The sequence below is a fragment of the Nycticebus coucang genome, chromosome 2 (assembly GCF_027406575.1).
Source record: "Nycticebus coucang isolate mNycCou1 chromosome 2, mNycCou1.pri, whole genome shotgun sequence".
Lineage (NCBI taxonomy): Eukaryota > Metazoa > Chordata > Mammalia > Primates > Lorisidae > Nycticebus > Nycticebus coucang.
The window spans coordinates 45,559,115-45,578,374 of record NC_069781.1 but is presented as its reverse complement, the minus strand read 5'-3'; the positions used below and the strand labels follow the sequence as shown (position 1 = coordinate 45,578,374).

General features: G+C 41.4%; 2 protein-coding genes across 4 annotated transcripts in view; one reads left to right on the top strand and one right to left on the bottom strand.

The window, feature by feature from the left end:
* Positions 1-19,260, top strand: part of NFX1 (nuclear transcription factor, X-box binding 1) — a 101,373-nt gene that overhangs the window by 65,303 nt on the left and 16,810 nt on the right. For 2 of the 3 annotated variants that reach the window (XM_053570701.1, XM_053570707.1), the window contains exons 12-16: positions 5,203-5,285; positions 6,253-6,361; positions 8,943-9,062; positions 12,833-12,912; positions 18,646-18,880. In XM_053570701.1, coding sequence (XP_053426676.1) covers positions 5,203-5,285; positions 6,253-6,361; positions 8,943-9,062; positions 12,833-12,912; positions 18,646-18,880 — 627 coding nt within the window. The remainder of the gene's footprint in view (positions 1-5,202; positions 5,286-6,252; positions 6,362-8,942; positions 9,063-12,832; positions 12,913-18,645; positions 18,881-19,260) is intronic. The other variant, XM_053570704.1, reaches the window with a different exon arrangement.
* LOC128571052 (60S ribosomal protein L18-like) lies at positions 443-1,090 on the bottom strand. Its single transcript, XM_053570733.1, has one exon. It carries the CDS (start codon positions 1,045-1,047, stop codon positions 481-483), a length of 567 nt encoding a protein of 188 aa, XP_053426708.1. The 5' UTR covers positions 1,048-1,090; the 3' UTR covers positions 443-480.

The window sequence follows — 19,260 nt, the reverse complement described above, 5'->3', positions numbered from 1 at the left end:
TCTTGCTGGCATTAGATGGTATCTCAGGGTGGTTTTGATTTGCATTTCTCTAATAATTAGGGACAATGAGCATTTCTTCATATGTTTGTTAGCCATTCACCTGTCTTCTTTACAGAAGGGTCTATTATCTCTCTTGCCCATTGATATATGGGATTGTTGGCTTTTTTATGTGGATTAATTTGAGTTCTCTGTAGATCCTAGTTATCAAGCTTTTGTCTGATTCAAAATATGCAAATATCCTTTCCCAGTGTGTAGGTTGTCTATTTGCTTTGGTTGGTGTCTCCTTAGCTGTACAGAAGCTTTTCAGTTTAATTAAGTCCCATTTGTTAATTTTTGTTATTGTTGTTGCAATTGCCACAGCGGTTTTAGTCATAAAGTCTTTCCCTAGGCTGACATTTTCCAGTGTTTTTCCTGTGCTTTCTTTGAAGATTTTTTTTTTCCGCATCCAAAATCTTTTTAATAGAACAGTAGGTTTCAGGGTTAGTTTTTGTAGCCTCGGCTGGCCCGTCGGCCTCTGGCACGCTCGAACTTCCGGCCCTTGGAACGGACATAGGGTTTGGTATGGCTGTGCGGGGTTCCTGGGGCCTTGCCAAAATGCCGGTACACCTCCCGGCCCTTGCAAGGACCGGAAAGCAGGACAGTGCCACGGCCTTTGGGAGAGTCCAGGGCCAACTGGTCGAAGGTGAGGATCTTGCTCCCAGCCTTGAGGATACGGGTGCGGGCCCGGCTGCTCACGCGCAAAGCACACACCTTCAGTTTGGGCACTTCCTGAACCCGCACATCATCTGTTATGGTCCCCAGAACCACAGCTGTTTTGTTTTCCCGGCCAGGAAGTTTCATCTTCCGGATCATCCGGGAAAGAGACAGTGGTGGCTGATTGGTACGACTCATAAACAACCTCTTTAGCACAACCTGGTTGAAGGTACAATTGGTTCGTCTGGCTAGAAACCTGTACAGCTTGACCAAGAGCCTTAGGTAAATGTCCTGGCTCTTGGGCTCCTTGCGACGAACCTTTCGGTCCTTGTTGTGGCGAATATCGACTCCCATGATGGCGACACCCTCTCGGCCAGGTCCGGAAAACTCTTTGAAGATTTTTATTGTTTCGTGCCTTAACTTTAAGTCCTTTATCCATCTTGAATCAATTTTTGTGAGTGGAGAAGGGTGCGGGTCCAGTTTCAGTCTTTTACATGTGGATATCTAGTTCTCCCAGCACCTGGAGCTTTTTATTTTCTTTCATCATGTCTCTCAAGACTTTTTCTTTATCTGCACCTTGGGGAGCTAGATTATTAAATGCCTTGAGTCTTGTTTGGGTTAAATTTGCTCAGTATTCTGTGACCTTCTTATACCTGAATATTGATATCTTTCTCTGGGTTTGGAAAGTTGTCTGTTATTATTTCTTTCAATAAGCTTTGTACCCTAATCTTTCTACCTCCTCTTCAAGGCCAGAATCCTTAGATTTTCCTTTTTGAGACTATTTTCTAGGCCTACTTCATTCTTTCTGATTTTCTTTTCTCTCTCTCTCTTCTGGATGTATATTACCAAACAGCACAAGCAACAAAGTGAGACTCTGTCTTTAAAAAAATAATAGGGGTTGGGGGGAGGAGAAAATAGAGGAAGTGGAGCAAGCTGGCCAAATAGAACCCTCCAGAGATCATCCCCTTCCAAGAACACCAAATTTATTATCCATGTAAGAAAGAACCTCCATAAGAACCAAAAGTAGTCACCAGAAGAGTATCACCAAAAAAAAAAAAAAGTATGCTGCAAAAGTTGCAGCATTGCTGGGTTTGGAGTGCTTATCTCAAGTTCACTATTTCTTTTTCTTCTTTTTTTTTTTTTTTTTTTTTGAGACAATGTCTCATTTGTCACCCTTGGTAGAGTGCCCTGGCGTCACAGCTCACTGAAACCTCAAACTCTTGGGTTTAAGCCATTCTCTCATCTCAGCCTCCCCAGTAACTGGGAATACAGGCACCTACCACAACTACCAGCTATTTTTAGAGACAAGGTCTCACTCTTGCTCAGGCTGATCTTAAACCTGTGAACTCAGGCAATGCACCCGCCTCGGCCTCCCAGGGTGCTAGGATTACAGGGATGAGCCACTGAGACTGGCCCGGTTTGCTATTTCTCTCTTCTGCTCTGTCAGTTCTATTGTTGAAAGACTGATGTATTTCTCAGTTTGTCAATTCAGTTTTTCAGCTCCAGAATTTCAGGTTTAAGTCTCTTCATTGAATATCCCTGATAGGCTTCTGAATTCCTTTTTGGTGTTGTCTTGAAGTTAACTGAACTTTTTCAGAATAGCTATTTTGAGTTCTTTTTCCGAAAGGTCACATACCTCCATCACTCCGGATTGGTCACTGGTACCTTATTTACTTTGGTGAGGTCATGTTTTCCTAGGTGTTCTTGATATTCATCAATGTCTGGGCATTAAAGGCTTAGGTGTTTATTCTGATCTTCTCAGTGTGGTCTTGTTTGAACCCATCCTTGAGAAGTCTTTCCAGATATTCAAATTGAGTGTTATAAGTCATTGGTCACTGGCCATATTAACACTAGGGGGCACCCCAAGCTCAGCAGTGCTGCAACTTTTACAGACTCTTGGTGATACTCTTCTGGTGACTACTTTTGGTTCTTATGGAGGTTCTTTCTTACATGGATAATAAATTTGGTGTTGGAGGGGGATGATCTCTGGAGGGTTCTATTTGGCCAGCTTATTCTACCTCCTCTATTTTCTCTTCCTGTTTTTTTGTTTTTGTTTTGTTTTGTTTGAAACAGAGTATCACTTTGTTGTCTGTGCTAAAGAGCAGTGGCCTCATCATAACTCACTGCAACCTCAAACTCCTGGGCTAAAGCAATCTTCTTATCTTCCTATGAAACTGGGACTACTGGCATGTGCCACCACATCTGGCTAATTCTTTTATTTTTTGGGCTGGTCTCAAACTCCTGACCTCAAGCAATCCTTTTGCCTCAGCCTCTCAAAGTGCTAGGATTGTAAGCATAAACCACCACACCTTTCTTTTTCAGAGCAAGGAAAGTCCTGAAAGGTCCTCAGTATATACTTGCTTTATCATAAACCTGTCATTAGCAAAGGGAATGGAATTACTGTGGTGGGCAAGACTATTATTAACCATTCACCCCTGGAACTGAGGAGCACATGGATACTCAGCTTCTGAATAAAATTAAAGTTCTTTTAGGCTGGAGGAGGATAGAAGTGACTTAGGAGGTCACCAGCAATATCTGCCTGAAAACCATTTTTAAAATTTTGGTTATTAAAGACATAATTTGAAAAAATTAATACATTTTTGGAGTAAAAGTAAATTTAAATTGCACATGAACTTTATGGCCACGCTGTATATAAAGTGAAAATATGCCCTCACCCCATTTTGCCTCCTGGTTCTATTCCCTTGATAAAACCACTCTAATAGTTTGTTAGATATGGTTTTACTCTATTCATAGAGGTATATCAATATGTCAGCATAGTTTTGTTTTTTTCCCCTAAATTTTTATTCATATTAACCATACTATCTATACCTTGGTATTTTTCCTTACTGATACATCAAAGACCTTTTTTCATGTCAATGTGTAAAATGTTCCTTCTTGCAGAGTATTCCATGTGTGATCTACCATGTTATAGTTAGTTCACGTTGGCCCTCCATGGTCATTTAGGTTGTCTCCAGTTTTTCCACATGACTAATAATGCAATAATCCTCCTGTCCCACTTTTTATAACTTTATAATGAAAAATTTCAATCATATATGGAAGTAGACTAGTATTATGATCTCCCATGAACCTGTCATCACCAATTGCCAACATTTTACCTCTAGTTTTATCTTTCCCTCTCTCCATGTGTTTTATTTTTGCTGAAGGACTTTGAAAAACAAGTCTCAAATATCATTTCACCTGTAAATACTTCATTTTGGTCACCTTTTTTAGTTAAAATTCACATAACATAGAATTAACTGTTTTAAATGTATAGTTTAGTAGCATTTAGTACATTCACAATCTAGTTCCAAAACATTTTCATCACCGCCTAGAGAAACCCTGTATTTAAGGCTGGGCATAGTGGCTCACACCTGTAATCCTAGTCCTCTGAGAGGCTGAGGTGGAAGGATTGCTTGAGCTCAGGAGTTCTAAACTAGTCTGAGCTGAGACCCTATCTCTACTAAAAAATAAAATAGAAGAATTAGCTTGACATTGTGGTAGACACCTGTAGTTCCAGCTATGAGGGAGGCTGAGCAGGAGGATCACTTGAACCCAGAAGCTTGAAGCTGCTGTGAGCTATGACACTATCATGGCACTCTATGCTGGGCAATAGAGTGAGACTCTATTTCATTAAAAAAAAAAGGAATGAAAAAGGAAAGGAAAGGAGCAAGCCACTAATCTGCTTTCTGTTTTGATGGATTTACTATTTTTAAATGCTTTATAGAAATGGAGTCATATAATATATAAACTTTTTTGCCTAGCTTTTTTCACCTAAGCATGTTTTCAAGTTTTATTATGTTGTAGCACATATCAGTACTTTATTCCTTTTTATTTCAATTAATTCCATGTCCTATTCTTTTTTTTTTTATTTTATAGTAATATGAGGGTATAGACAGTGTCTGGCTTTCTTATCCCTGGGTTCTATAACCATGAATTCAACCAACCACAGATTGAAAACATTCAAAACACCAAATTGTATCTGTCCTGAACATGTACAGAGGGTTTTTTTTTTTCTTGTCATTATTCCCTAAACAATACAACAACTATTTACATAGCACTTACATTGTATTAGGTCTTATAAATAATCTAGAGAGGATTTGAGTATAAGGAACCTATGCATATAACATAGGTTATATGCAAATACTATATACCATTTTATTTAAGGGACTTGAGCATCCATGGATTTTGGTATCTGAGAGAAGTCACAGAGCCAGTTTCTCGTGGATATCAAGGGACAGTTATACTCCAAAAGTTTATATGCCCATCTGCTAAGATGAGTGCACCTTTTTCTCCACACTTTAAACTCATGCTATGTGTTAATCAGTCTTGCTGTATTCTAATTTTTGACAAATTAAAAAGTAAAAGATGTTTTAACATGAATTTTCATCATCACTAATTTATTTTCATTATTACATTTAAATTTTTCAGCCTATAGTCTCTCAAATATTTGTTGAATGAATGTTCCTATCCTTTGCTTGTTTTTTTTTTTTTTTTTTAAATTGGCCACAGCAGATGCTACATTTATGTGTGACAAGCGGTGTAACAAGAAACGGTTGTGTGGACGCCATAAATGTAATGAGATATGCTGTGTGGTAAGTGGACTTATCATTAGGCATATTCAGATTTCATTCATCCAAATGCTGAACTTCTGGAAGCCTCGGCCATCTGGAACACAGCCCAGATTGAGGAATCACTGGGAGGGGTCCCTAAGCAGCAGTCAGAGAGCTCTCTTAGTCCCTATACCTGCTCAGCAGAGAGACAGACCAGGCCTTTTAAGGCCTCGGCCAGGAGGCAGAGAAAGGGGAAAAAAAGAAGACCTCAGGCCCCAGAGCTCAAGACCACTAGCTGAGCACAGAGTCTTCTGCAGGAGATCGTGTGTTGTCCCAACACAGGCTTGCCTAGACTTAGCAACTCACGCTTCAGGTTTCATATACTCCTTGGATCATGTCAGTAGGTAAAATGAGTATAACATTTTTTAAAAGAATAAGTTTCATTTAATTGAGATATTTACTTCTGTAGAACTAATTAAAGGATGTACTACCTGGTTTTTGATAATGTGTTATCTTGTCATATTGTTTTATGTATATAGATAACGTGTATGTATGTGTGTACATGTATATGCACACCTATATAAATAAGATAACCAGCAAAGTAGTACATATACATGTATATGTATGTGTTTAAAATACATCATTATTATTCTTACAATTTATATACTGACAAGGTAAAGAGTGGTAAAATTGTTGTATAACCAAGACATATAAACCAGAGTTTTAAGGCTTGATGACTACTCCTATTCTCAAAAATTTCAAACATACACAAAAGCAGAGACTAGTGTAGCGAGTCTCTTAGACAGAATATCTAGCTTCACTAGTGATGAACTCATGTCTAATCTTGTTTTACCCATATCCCCATTACTCCCCCTTTTACTGATTATTTTGAAGCTATTTTCAGACTTCATTTTATCCATGAATGTGTAGAGCTTTATTTTTATTAATCTTGTTTGTTATGGAAAATAAAAAATGGATGCCAGTTTATAAAATGAATCTCTCTTCCCAGGATAAAGAGCACAAGTGTCCTTTGATTTGTGGGAGGAAACTCCGTTGTGGCCTTCATAGATGTGAAGAACCTTGCCATCGTGGGAACTGCCAAACATGTTGGCAAGCCAGTGAGTGTCTTCATTATCAGAATTTTCTAGAAATTCAGGCATAATCTATTTTGAGAAATTGATTTGCTTAAATTTGTATGGATTTTTTTTTTTTTGAGGCAAGGTTGCACTGTTTCACCCATGCTAGAATTCAGAAATGATTATCTCTAAAACTACCCCCTGCATCATCACAGCTCAGTACAACCTCACACTCCAGACTCAAGCAACCCTACCATCTCAGCCTCCCAAAGTAGGTGAGACAATAGGCACCTGCCAGCATCCCCAGCTAATTTTTTCTTTTTCTTTTTTTTTTTTTTGTTGAGACAGGGTCCCACCCTATGCCCCTGAGCAGAGTGCAATGGGCGTGGTAGCTCACCACAATCTCAGATGCGGGCTGCAGGCACCCCGCTGCCTCAGCCTCCAGAAGCCTCTGGGATCACAGGCACCGTGAGGCCCGGCTGGGTTTTTCTTTTTTTTCATGAGTCGGGGTCTCACTGTCGTTCAGCCGAGTCTCGAACTCCTGAGCTCAAGCGATTCTCCCTCCTCAGCCTCCCACAGTGCTGGGATTATAGGCAGGGTCTCACTCTTGCTTGTTCTAGTTTCAAACTCCTGAACTCAAACATTCTTCCCTCGGCCTCCCAGAGTGCTAAAATTAGGCACGAGCCACCTTACCCAGCCGCAGTTTTAATTTTTAAATATGGTACCTATTGGCGACTATAACTCACATAAAAAGGAAATTAATTGTAACAGAATTATTTTTTGAGTCATGGTCTCTGTCATCTAGCTAGAGTGCAGTGGCATGATCATAGCCCAGCCCTAAACAAGAAATTTTAAAAATAATTGATTCATTAGTTTATTTTAAAATAGTAATTATGTATTAATTGCATGTATATAAATAACATCATACTTTTAGAAAATAACTATACTTTTAATAAAATAGTGAGAATAGCAGATGCCTGGTTTAAGAGAAGTTAGGTGAATTCTCTTACATACTTCTGCATTCAGTCTGTTGCAGTATAGTTGAAGCATATGGGAAAAATCCAGCCTCATGCAGATACCTAGTTAAAAAAAGGGAAGAATATTTTTAAAACATTTTGAAATAATTATGGGTATTCGTCTTTGAAATTATACCAAAACACAACTGGCTCGGTGTCCATAGCTCAAATGGCTAGGGCGTATACACCAGAGCTGGCATGTTCAAGCCCAGCCTGGGCCTGCCAAACAACAATGGCAACTACAACGAAAAAATAATCGGGCATTGTGGCAGAAGCCTATAGTCCCAGGCACTTGGGAAGCTGAGGCAAGAGAATCACTTAACCCCAAGAGTTTGAGGTTGCTGTGAGCTATGACAGCACAACACTCTATGGAGGGTGATATAATGAGATAGTGAGACTCTGTCTCCAAAAAAAAAAAAAAAAGAAAAACACACTGGCTCAGCGCCTGTGGCTCAAGCAGCTAAGGCGTCAGCCACATAACACCTGAGCTGGCGGGTTCGAATCCAGCCCAGGCCCGCCAAACAACAATGACGGCTGCAACCAAATTAGCCTAGTGTTGTGGCAGGCGCCAGTAGTCCCAGCTACTTGGAAGGCGGAGGCAGGAGAATCACTTGAGCCCAGGAGTTGGAGGTTGCTATGAGCTGTGATGCCATGGCACTCTACCCAGGGTGACAACTTGAGGCTCTGTCTCAAAAAAAAAAAAAACACCCAACCTAGTTTCAGAAGGGACTTAAGACAGTGTTTTTGTTCTCTGTCATGCTCAAATTCATTGGTCTTATACTTCATGGTTTCTTGTGTTTTATTTGTCTGGTTTTTTTTTCTAACTGCACCTGCTAGAATAGGATCTTATACTCAGAATGGATTTTTTTACCCATGCATGATTTTATAATGGCATGCATCAATCATTTGGAAAACAGTTGTTCACTGGGTTATACAGATCTTTGAAATGTTGTCGTATTTTGTATACAATATTAAAAACCTAATCATTAATATCCAATCTAATTAGAAATGTGTTAGGGAAAGTATTGAGTTGTCACATTCATAGTAGTAAACAGAACGCTTCTGGGCAGTGCCTGTGGCTCGGTGGGTAGGGCACCAGCCCCATATACCAGAACAGGTTCAAACCTGGCCCTGGCCAAACAGCAATGAGAAAATGGCAGGGCATTCTGGAGGACGCCTGTATTCCCAGCTACTCAGGAGGCTGAGGCAAAAGAATCGCCTAGGCCCAGGAGTTGGAGGTTGCTGTGAGCTATGACACCATGGCACACTACCGTGGGCAATAAAGCGAGACTCTGTCTCTTAAAAAAAATAGTAAACAGAACACTTCATATCTGTGTGTGGCTTTTTTACTAGCTCAGCTTTAATAAAATAAAACACTTTTTAAAAATAAGTAGCCCCCTAAAAGATTCTCCTCTAAAAATACGTATTTATAAATATGTATGTACAATTTCACACTCAAGAATAATTGTTTTGAGGCCGTGCCTGTGGCTCACAGGGGTAGGGCACCAGCCCCATATGCCAGAGGTGGTGGGTTCAAACCCAGCCCTGTACAAAAAGCGCAAAAAAAAAAAAGATTAATTGTTTTGTTTCACCTGCTACTCCACCAGGTTTTGATGAATTAACCTGCCACTGTGGTGCATCAGTGATTTACCCTCCAGTTCCCTGTGGCACTAGGCCACCTGAGTGTACCCAGACCTGTGCCAGATTCCATGAATGTGACCATCCAGGTAAGTCTCATCTTGCACCACCCTTTCCAGCCTGCTTACACCGTATCATTTAAGATGTTGCTGTGTCTTCACTGCTCTAAGGTCTTGCTGTGATGGCTTCCCCCTGCTCCCTGTCCTCGGGGCTGCTTCTGTGAAGGTGGATATGTGATCTGGGCCACAGCTGAAAATCATAGTGCCCTCCATTGCTTTACTCTAAAGATGTCAAACACACTGAAAAAGGTCGCAAGAAGCCCCAACTGATCTTGTCTCTAAGAAACTTCTTGCTTTGTGGGCTCCTCTTTTGGTGCATATTTTAAAGATGAGCATCTTTTTACAAAATTAATTTTTTTATTTTATTTTATTTTTTATTTTTATTTTGAGACAGAGTCTTGCTTGTCACCCTCGGAAGAGTGCCATGGCATCACAGTTCACAACGCCCTCCAACTGGGGCTCAAGTGATCCTCTTGCCTCAGTTTTTATACATACGTATATACATACATACGATTTAATTTCAACATATACACATATTTGTGTGTGTGTGTGTTGCAGTTGTCATTGTTGTTTTAGCTGGCCCAGTCTGGGTTCGAACTCTCCAGCTTCGATGTATGTGTCTGGCACCCTACTCCCTGAGCTACAGGCGCTGTCTTTTTTCTGTTTTTAGTAGAAATGGAGTCTTGCTTTTGCTCAGGCTGGTCTCAAACTCGTGAGCTCAAGCAATCAACCCACCTTGGCCTCCCAGAGTGCTAGGATTACAGGCATGAGCCACCACACCCAACCTTTTTATAAAATTAAAAGTAACCTGGTTGTGCTCTTACAGAAGCAGTATCTGTTTATTATATAAAAATAAAGAAAGTAGGCTGGGCAAGGTAGCTCACACATGTAATCCTGGCACTCTTGAGAGGCCAGGGTGGGAAGATCCATTGAGCTCTGGAGTCAACACCAGCCTGAGCAGGAGCGAGACCCCATCTCTACTAAAAATAGAAAAATTAGCCAGGCATTGTGGCTGCTGCCTGTAGTCCCAGCTACTCGGAAGGCTGAGGCAGGAGGATCTCTAGAATCTAGGACTTTGAGGTGACTATGAGTGAGGCTGATGGCACAGCACTCTAGCCTGAGATACAGAGTGAGACTCTGTCTTTAAAAAAAAAAAAGAAAGAAAGAAAATAGAGATAAAGTCAAAAGATTGAAATTAAATTGTCTATTGTGATACCTTTGAAGAATTACACCCCAGTGCGTATTTTTCAGGCTTATTTTCTATGTTCAAAGATATCTATTTGTGTTTTTCCTAAAATAAAAGTCTGATCCTGCTGTACTTAATTTTTTTTTTTTTTGTAGAGACAGAGTCTCACTTTATTGCCCACAATAGAGCGCTGTAGTGTCACAGCTCACAGCAACCTCCAACTCCTGGGCTTAGGCAATTCTCTTGCCTCAGCCTGGTGAGTAGCTGGGACTACAGGCTCCTGCCACAATGCCTGGCTATTTTTTTTGTTGCAGTTTGGCCAGGGCCGGGTTTGAACCTACCACCCTCCGTATATGGGGCCGGCGCCCTACCCACAGAGCCACAGGTGCCACCTTGTACTTTATAATTTTTTTTTATTTATTTTTTTTTGTTTTGTAGAGACAAGGTCACTGTACCGCCCTCGGGTAGAGTGCTGTGGCATCACACGGCTCACAGCAACCTCTAACTCTTGGGCTTAGGTGATTCTCCTGCCTCAGCCTCCAGAGCAGCTGGGACTACAGGCGCCCGCCACATCACCCGGCTATGCCCGGCTATTCGTACTTTATAATTTTAAGTAGGTTTTTTTCCCCTCTTACTAATGTAGTTTTAATCTCTCCCCTTGTCAATGAGTATTTTTCTACAGTATAAATTTTTAATGGCAAGTAAGTGTCCTGTTACATAGATTCGCCATAATTTATTCAGGCAGTCGTGTGTTGCTATAGTTGCTATACAGTTGTTTCCAGGTTTTCTGTGGTAAACTGCTCAGCTACGAGGCCAACAGCTTCTTGGTGTCACCCATTTTTTGAATCTGTCAAGTCTACTTGCTGGCTTTCTTCTGGGAACATAATTGGACTCATCATTTTATTTTACCATGTCCCAGAGGCAAACTGGTAATAACTGAAGGCACCAGATTTGACACTCACAGTAAATCTGACCATATGATCCAGACTTATAAACAGTCAGCTCTCAGTTTTTTAAGTTAATAGAGTAAAACAGACTTAAATAAATTCCTCAGGAAGTGAGAAGTTTCTTCCTTCCCTGGAGACTTTAGAACAGCGGTTCAAGAACTGTATTATAGGAAGGTTAAGAACCACTGCTTTAGAATGTCTCTCCCAACACAATTTGTGAGCCCCTGCTGTGAACTAAATACTCAGGCAAATGCTCACACATTCTTCCTTTACACTCACTTGCATATGTTACAGATGAAATCCAAATCCTGCAGGGCAATATCCATAGTAAGAAGTGTAACCATTTGTGAATTGTGTTGTTTTAGCCTGCTTTTGTTTAGAATTCATTTTTATTTTCTTAAGTATTTGTTGTATATCTATCATGATGTCTGACAAAGAATGAGCTTCAGAGGAAGAAAAAAATAGCTCATGATCTTGAGGTTCTTATGTTCTCCCTGAGAGGAAGAGGATGGCAGTTAAATACACATGACACATGACACACCCATGCCAGCAACCCATTTCCTTAAGAGCTAAAATTAACAAGGAGTGTGAGAGAACTCAGACTAGAGTCTAGTCTGTCAAGGAAGGCTTTGTTACAGATGAGTTTTGACGAACTGCCCTGTATAGTCAATAAAGAAATTGGAAGGAGTCAGCAGAAGCATTTTAGAAGGAATCAGTAACAAAGATAGATGAGCAAAAGTGAGTAGTTGCTATGTAAGGTAGGGCCGAAAGGATGACGCAGGAGAATACACAGACCACATGGCTGTGCTGCAGAAATGGGGTGGGAAGCCTTCCTCTCTGCCTCTGCATTTTGGCATGTCTTCCCCCTCAGTTGGGTTTCTTTTTCTCACTCATGGTAATCCTCCAACACTTCAATGTAAAGCTAAGTGCTTTTTACTTTCCTGTGACCATTTTGAAAAATATTCCCTGACTAGTGTGCAGTGGCTCACACCTATAAATCCTAGCACTCTGGGAGGCCAGGTGAGTGGATTGCTTAAGCTCAGGAGTTTAAGACCAGCCTGAGCAAGAGTGAGACTCCATCTGTACTAAAAACAGAAAAAAACAAAAAAAGTAGCCTACCCGGACATGGTGATACAGGCCTGTAGTCCCAGCTACTCAGGAGGCTGAGGCAAGAGGATTACTCAAGCCCAAGAGTTTGAGGTTGCTGTGAGCTGTGATGCTACAGCACTCTACCCAGGGCAACAGTCTGTCTCATAGTTAGATAGACAGACAGATAAATAGGCTCGACGCCTGTAGCTCAGTGGCTAGGGTGTGAGCAATATACACCAAGGTTGGTAGGTTCAAATCCAGCCCTGGCCTGCCAAACAACAATGACAACTACATCAAAAAAATAGCTGGGTATTGTAGTTGGGCGCCTGTAGTCCTAGCTACTTGGGAGGCTGAGGCAAGAGAATCACTTAAGCCCAAGAGTTTGAGGTTGCTGTGAGCTGTGACACATGGCACTCTACTGAGGGCAACATAGTGAGACTCTGTCTCAAAAAAAAAAGATAGATAGATAGTACTCCCAGCTCCTGAATTTAAAAGACTCATATCATATGCCATTTATAATGTTAATAGTACGGCTTTACTTAGAAATTATTCCTAATGTTGCCTTTCTTTTTCTGTAGTGTATCATTCTTGTCATAGTGAAGAGAAGTGTCCCCCTTGCACTTTCCTAACTCAGAAGTGGTGCATGGGCAAACATGAGGTAAGTTTTCTCTCTCAAGTGTTTATTGTTCCAGCCATAGGACCAATGAGATTTATGATTTAATTAGTTAAGAGTGTTAGTCTCGGCTCAGCACCTGTAGCTCAAGCAGCTAGGGTGCCAGCCACATACACCAGAGCTAGCAGGTTTGAATCCAGCCTGGGCCTGCCAGACAACAATGACAACTACAACCAAAAAATAGCTGGGTGTTGTGGCAGGTGCCTCTAGTCCCAGCTAGTTAGGAGGCTGAGGCAAGAGGATTGCTTAAGCCCAAGAGTTTGAGGTTGCTGTGAGCTGTGAAAGCCACAGCACTCTACGGAGGGTGACATAGTGAGGCTCTTATTTCAAACAAAAAAAAAAAAAGAAGTAGAAGCTTTTAGGCTGGGTGCGGTGCTTAGCACTCTGGGAGGCCAAGGCAAGTGGTTTGCTTGAGCTCATGAGTTTGAGACCAGCCTGAGTAAAAGTGAGACCCCATCTCACTAAAAATAAAAAAAACTGAGGCAGGAGGATCACAAGCATTGGAGGTTGCTGTGAGCTATGACACCACGACATTCTCCCCAGGGGTGACAGCTTGAGACTCTGTCTCAAAAAAAAAAAAAAGAGAAGTAGAAGCTTTTGGCTGCATATGTTGCCTCACACCTATAATCCTAGCACTCTGGGAGACTGAGGCAGGAGGATTATTTGAGCTCAGGTGTTCAAGACCACCCTGAGCAAAACTGAGACCCCTGTCTATACAAAAATGTGCCTGTGGCTCAGTGAGTAGGGCACCGGCCCCATATACCGAGGGTGGTGGGTTCAAACCCCTCCCTGGCCAAAACTGCAACAACAACAAAAAATAGGCGGGCGTTGTGGCAGGCGCCTGTAGTCCCAGCTACTCAGGAGGCTGAGGCAAGAGAATTGCCGAAGCCCAAGAGCTGGAGGTTGCTGTGAGCTGTGATGCCACAGCACTCTACCAAGGGCAACTAAGTGAAACTCTGTCTCTACAAAAAAAAAAAAATTAAGAAAAATTAGCTAGACGTGGTTGTGTGTGCTTATGTTCTCAGCTAATTACAAGACCAAAGCGGGAGGTTTGATTGAACCAAGGACTTTGAGGTTGCTGTAAGATAGGCTGAGGACATGGCCCTCTAGTCCTGGAAACAAAGCAAAGACTCTGTCTCAAGAAAAAAAAGGCTCAGCGCCCATAGCACAGTGGTTACAGTGCTAGCCACATAGACCAAGGCTGGCATGTTCAAATCCAGCCCAGGTCCGCTAAACAACAATGACGACAACCTCAACAAAAAATAGTCGGGCGTTGTGGCAGGCACCTGTAGTCCCAGGTACTTGGGAGCCTGAGGCAAGAGAATCGCTTAAGCCCAAGAGTTTGAGGTTGCTGTAAGCCGTGATAGTGAGACTCTGTCTCAAGAAAAAACAAAAAAGAAAAGGGGAAGTAAAAGCTTTCTGTTGCCCTTTTTTTCTTTTAAGATAAAATTTGTTTTCAATAGAATTTGCCTTTTTTAATGTATAGATCTATGAGTTTAACTAAAGTATACATACAGTCCTGCAACCACTGTCACAGTCAAAATGTACAAGATTTCGTTCACCCCAAACACTTGATCCTGAGAACCAGTGATCAGTTGTCCATCCCAATAGTTTACTTTCTCAGAATGTCATATAAACAAGACTGCCATATGATCCAGCAATCCTACTGCTGGGTATATATCCAAAGAAAGGAATTCAGTACGAGGAATGTTGGGAAAGTATCTAGCCATGTAATACCATTCTTGTTATATTAAAAATGGCTGGGTACTTTCCATACAGCCCTTGTATATTGCAATAGTACACTCCCACGTTTGTCGTAGCACTATTCACAACAGCGACGATTGGAAATCAACCTAAGTGTTCATCAACAGATGAATGGATAAAGAAGTTGTGGTATAGGGCGGCGCCTGTGGCTCAATGAGCAGGGCACCGGCCCCATATACCGAGGGTGGCAGGTTCAAACCCAACCCCGGCCAAACTGCAACAACAACAACAAAAAAAAAAAATAGCCGGGCATTGTGGCGGGCACCTGTAGTCCCAGCTCCTCGGGAGGCTGAGGCAGGAGAATCGCCTAAGCCCAGGAGTTGGAAGTTGCTGTGAGCTGTGTGATGCCACGGCACTCTACCGAGGGCCATAGAGTGAAACTCAGTCTCTACAAAAAAAAAAAAAAAAAAAAAGAAGTTGTGGTATGTGTGGACAATGGAATATTATATAGCCGAAAGAGAATGACATCCTGCCATTTGCAAACACATGGATGGAACTGGAAAACATAGTTAAGTGAAATAAACCAGACATAGAAAGACAAATGTCACATGTGGGAGCTAAATTTTTTTCTTTTGAGACAGAGTCTCAAGCTGTCTCCCTGGATAAATGCCATGGTGTCATAGCTCACAGCAACCTCCAACTCAAGCCATCCTCTCATCTCAGTTTTTCTATTTTTAGTAGGGAAGGGGTTTTGCTTTTTGCTCAGGCTGGTCTCAAACTTGTGAGTCGAAGCAGTCCACCCGCCTCGGTTTCCCAGAGTGCTAGGATTACAAGCGTGAGCCACCGCACCTGGCCTAGGAAGCTAAATATTAAAAACAGTTGACCTCATGGAGAGAGTAGAATGATGGTTACCAAAGGTGGGGAAGGATAGTGAGGAGAAGGGATAAAATGGAGGTGCTTAACAGGTAAAGAAAATATAGTTAGCTACAATGAACAACATAAGATAGCACAACAAAGTAACTATAATCAGCAATAAGTTAAGAGTATACTTTAAACTAACTAAAAGAATGGAATTGGAATGTTCCTAACACAAATGCTAAATGCCTAAGGTGATGGACACCCCAATTATCCTGATTGATTAATTCACATTATATGCCTATATCAAACACCTCATGTACCTTATAAAGATATTCAGCTATTGTACCCATAATAAAAAATTAAAATTTTTAAAAACAGAATGTTATGTAAACAGAATCATATAGTAGATAGCATTTAGAATCTGTTTTGGTGTCATTTTTTAATCTGGTTACAACCAAATGAAATTCATCCACTTGGCTTTGAGAACATGTACTATGTTCAGAGACAGCATCTGGGTTAACCAGCATTGAGAGAAGTTGACAGCTGGGAAAAGGTGTTTCAATGAGAGCATCTCAAGAATAGATAAGGTTCTACCACCTGCCACTGTTTCTTCTTTATGCCCTATGCAGCCGCCCATCCTGACCCCTGGGCCAGCATGCCTTCCTCTGGTCTCACTTATACTTCCATATTGCCAGTACCCTGAAAAACATTCTCCCTCATTCTTAAACTCTAAGCCACATTTGGTATTGTCAAAGAGTTTTGTAGACTCTTTAAAACACTTAAAATTTTTTTAATTAAAAAGTGCATATTCATTGCAGACAATTGAGAGGATATAATTCTGCTAGTAAGAAAGAAATGCTCCTTTTTGATAGGACAATTAATGACAATTAAGGTTATGGGTGGGGAAGCAGAAAGAGGGACGGAGGGAGGGGGGTGGGGCCTTGGTGTGTGTCACACTTTATGGGGGCAAGACATGATTGCAAGAGGGACTTTACCTAACAATTGCAATCAGTGTAACCTGGCTTATTGTACCCTCAATGAATCCCCAACAATAAAAAAGAAAGAAATGCTCCTTAACACCGTGGTGGGTATATAAACTATCAGGCATGTGTGATACACACTTCCTACACTGATTAAGATTACACTGCTCTTTGATAACTTGCTCTTTTTACTGCATAACATGTTAGCCAACAAGCCCTGAGACTTTCTCAGCATCTGTAACAACATGCTTTCCGTGTTCTTTTCTTACCTTGATGGACATATTTTTCTCCACTTATTTCCTGTGGGTGGTGCTCAAGTCTTTGATATTTATTCTTCCTCTACAGATCTCACTTCCTCTTTTGAGTTTTTCCATTCTAAGACATCCATGTATCATCACTGTGTTGATGGCTTATTCAAACTTTATTCAAATATGGAGTACCTACTGGGTAGTAGGTCACAGGCTAACTTTGGGTGATTCAGAAGTGAAAAAAACTGATATTGCCCTTACCCTTTTGGAGCCTTCACTTTGGGGTGGGAGGCAGACATGTAAACAGACAATCTCAGTGATGTGGGAAGTACAGATACTGAGGGGGACAGAATGACCCCTACCCAGTGAAGGTGTTCTGGAGGAAGTAACATCCTAAAGAATCATGAAACAATCGGCAAGTAATGTAAGGAGGGGATGACAGGGCAGAGCACGTGCAAAAATTTTCCCATCAACCTGTTAGTAGAGTAGATAAAGGTTCATGACTGGGAACTAAATTCTACCAAATACTGATTTTGGAGTGATTGGAAGCATGTTTGCCTTTGAAGGGTTCTTTAAGGGTGGAAGTTACGCGTCACTGCCATATAGAAGTATATTCATTCCTCTTTGTGAGGATTCTTAAAAGAATTGAGTGAATATGTAAGAAACAACCTTTGATCCCACAGGAGTAAAATGCAACAGGTTTTTCCTACATTCGAGAAGCCTAGAAGCAGGCAATTTTTCAAGAAAAAAAATGAGTCGAGGTTTCATTGCCTGTGGAGAACACAAGTTGGGAGATGTGAGGAAGAGTTGAATATTTAATTACATAAAACAGCCCTGTCAGCAGTCTCAGAACCCTGGAGCAGAGTTGCCCTCCTCCCCAGCAAGTGTTAATATGAGGGTTAGTCTGTCAACTCAGTGCCATAGCAGTTTGGATAGAAGGCCAAAGGTCATCTGATCCTCCCAGTTCGTCGTAGCACTTTTTGAGTACTCCCTAGTTATCTCCCTACATTTGCTTGTTGCCACCGTGGAAAGTTTATGTCCTGGTTACGTTTTTTGCCTAACACCACAAATCCTTTTTGATCATAACAAGCATTATTATTAAATAAAGTTCAGATTTGTTCTTTTCTCAAACCTTTCAAACTTTGAAAATCACACTAATTTTTTGTCAGATAAAAACAACTTTTCAAATAATACTCATTTTAAGCTGGGCATAGTGGTGTATGCTTATATTCCCAAGCTACTTGGGAGACTTGTACCCACGAGTTAAAGTCTAACCTGAGCAACATAGTAAGACCCTAGCTTGGAAGAAAAAAAATATTCATTTAAACATTTTTATAAGTTCAGGGGTGTCTGTAGCTCAGTGGTTAGGGCGCCAGCCACATGCTGTGGGGCTGGTGGGTTCAAATCTGGCCCTGGCCTGCTAAACTAAAAAAAAAAAAAAAAATAGCCGGGTGTTGTGGCAGGTGCCTATAGTCCAGGCTTCTGGGGAGGGAAGAAAGAGAATTGCTTGAGCCCAAGAATTTGAGGTTGCTGTGAGCTATGACACCACAGCACTCTACTGAGGGTGACAAAATGAGACTCTGTTGCAATTTAAATAAATAAATAAATAAATAAATAATTGTGTAAGTTCAAAAATGTTTTTTGCCTGAGCTCACAGGTTCGAGACCATCCTGAGCTAGAGCGAGACCCCATCTCTAAAAATAGCCGGGCGTTGTAGTCCCAACTCCTTGGGAGGCTGAGGCAAGAGAATCACTTGAGCCCAAGAGTTTGAAGTTGCTGTGAACTATGATGCCACGGCACTCTACCCAGGGCAACAAAGTGAGATTCTGTCTCAAAAGAAAACAAAGGCAAATGTTTTAAGAGGAAGTTAAAACTTACTCCAAATCCTACATGGAGATGAGAATATGGCTGTTTTTGGTCTCTCCTAGTTACGAAGTAACATACCTTGTCACCTGGTTGATATCTCTTGCGGGTTACCCTGCAATGCCACGCTTCCGTGTGGGATGCATAAGTGTCAGAGACTCTGTCACAAAGGAGAGTGTCTTGTGGATGAGGCCTGCAAGCAACCCTGCACTACTCCTAGAGCTAACTGTGGCCACCCGTGTATGGCACCCTGCCACCCCAGCTCACCCTGCCCTGTGACTTCTTGTAAAGCCAAGGTAGGTATTTCTGACCCAAGATGGGGGATTAACTGTGGTTCTGAGGCTAATAGGGAGTCCAGAATTGTCTGCAGTGGTCCCTGGGCATGCCTCTTACTCAGGAATGATTGGTTGCAAGAAACTTATAAGTTAAGATAGCAAGAAAAAGGTGGTATGTAGGTAATAAGTAGGTGATACGTATCATGTAGGTTTCTGCCATCAGCTTGCTCTGGCCTTTTAATTTATCAGGTACCCACTGTCACCTGACTGCAGTCTCAGCCTCCCTTAGGTCAAATTCTCAAGAGACTGATTATCCACTCCATTTATTCAACACACATATAAATATCTGTTTTGTGAGGCTCGTTGCCTGTGGCTCAAGCAGCTAAGGCACCAGCCACGTACTCC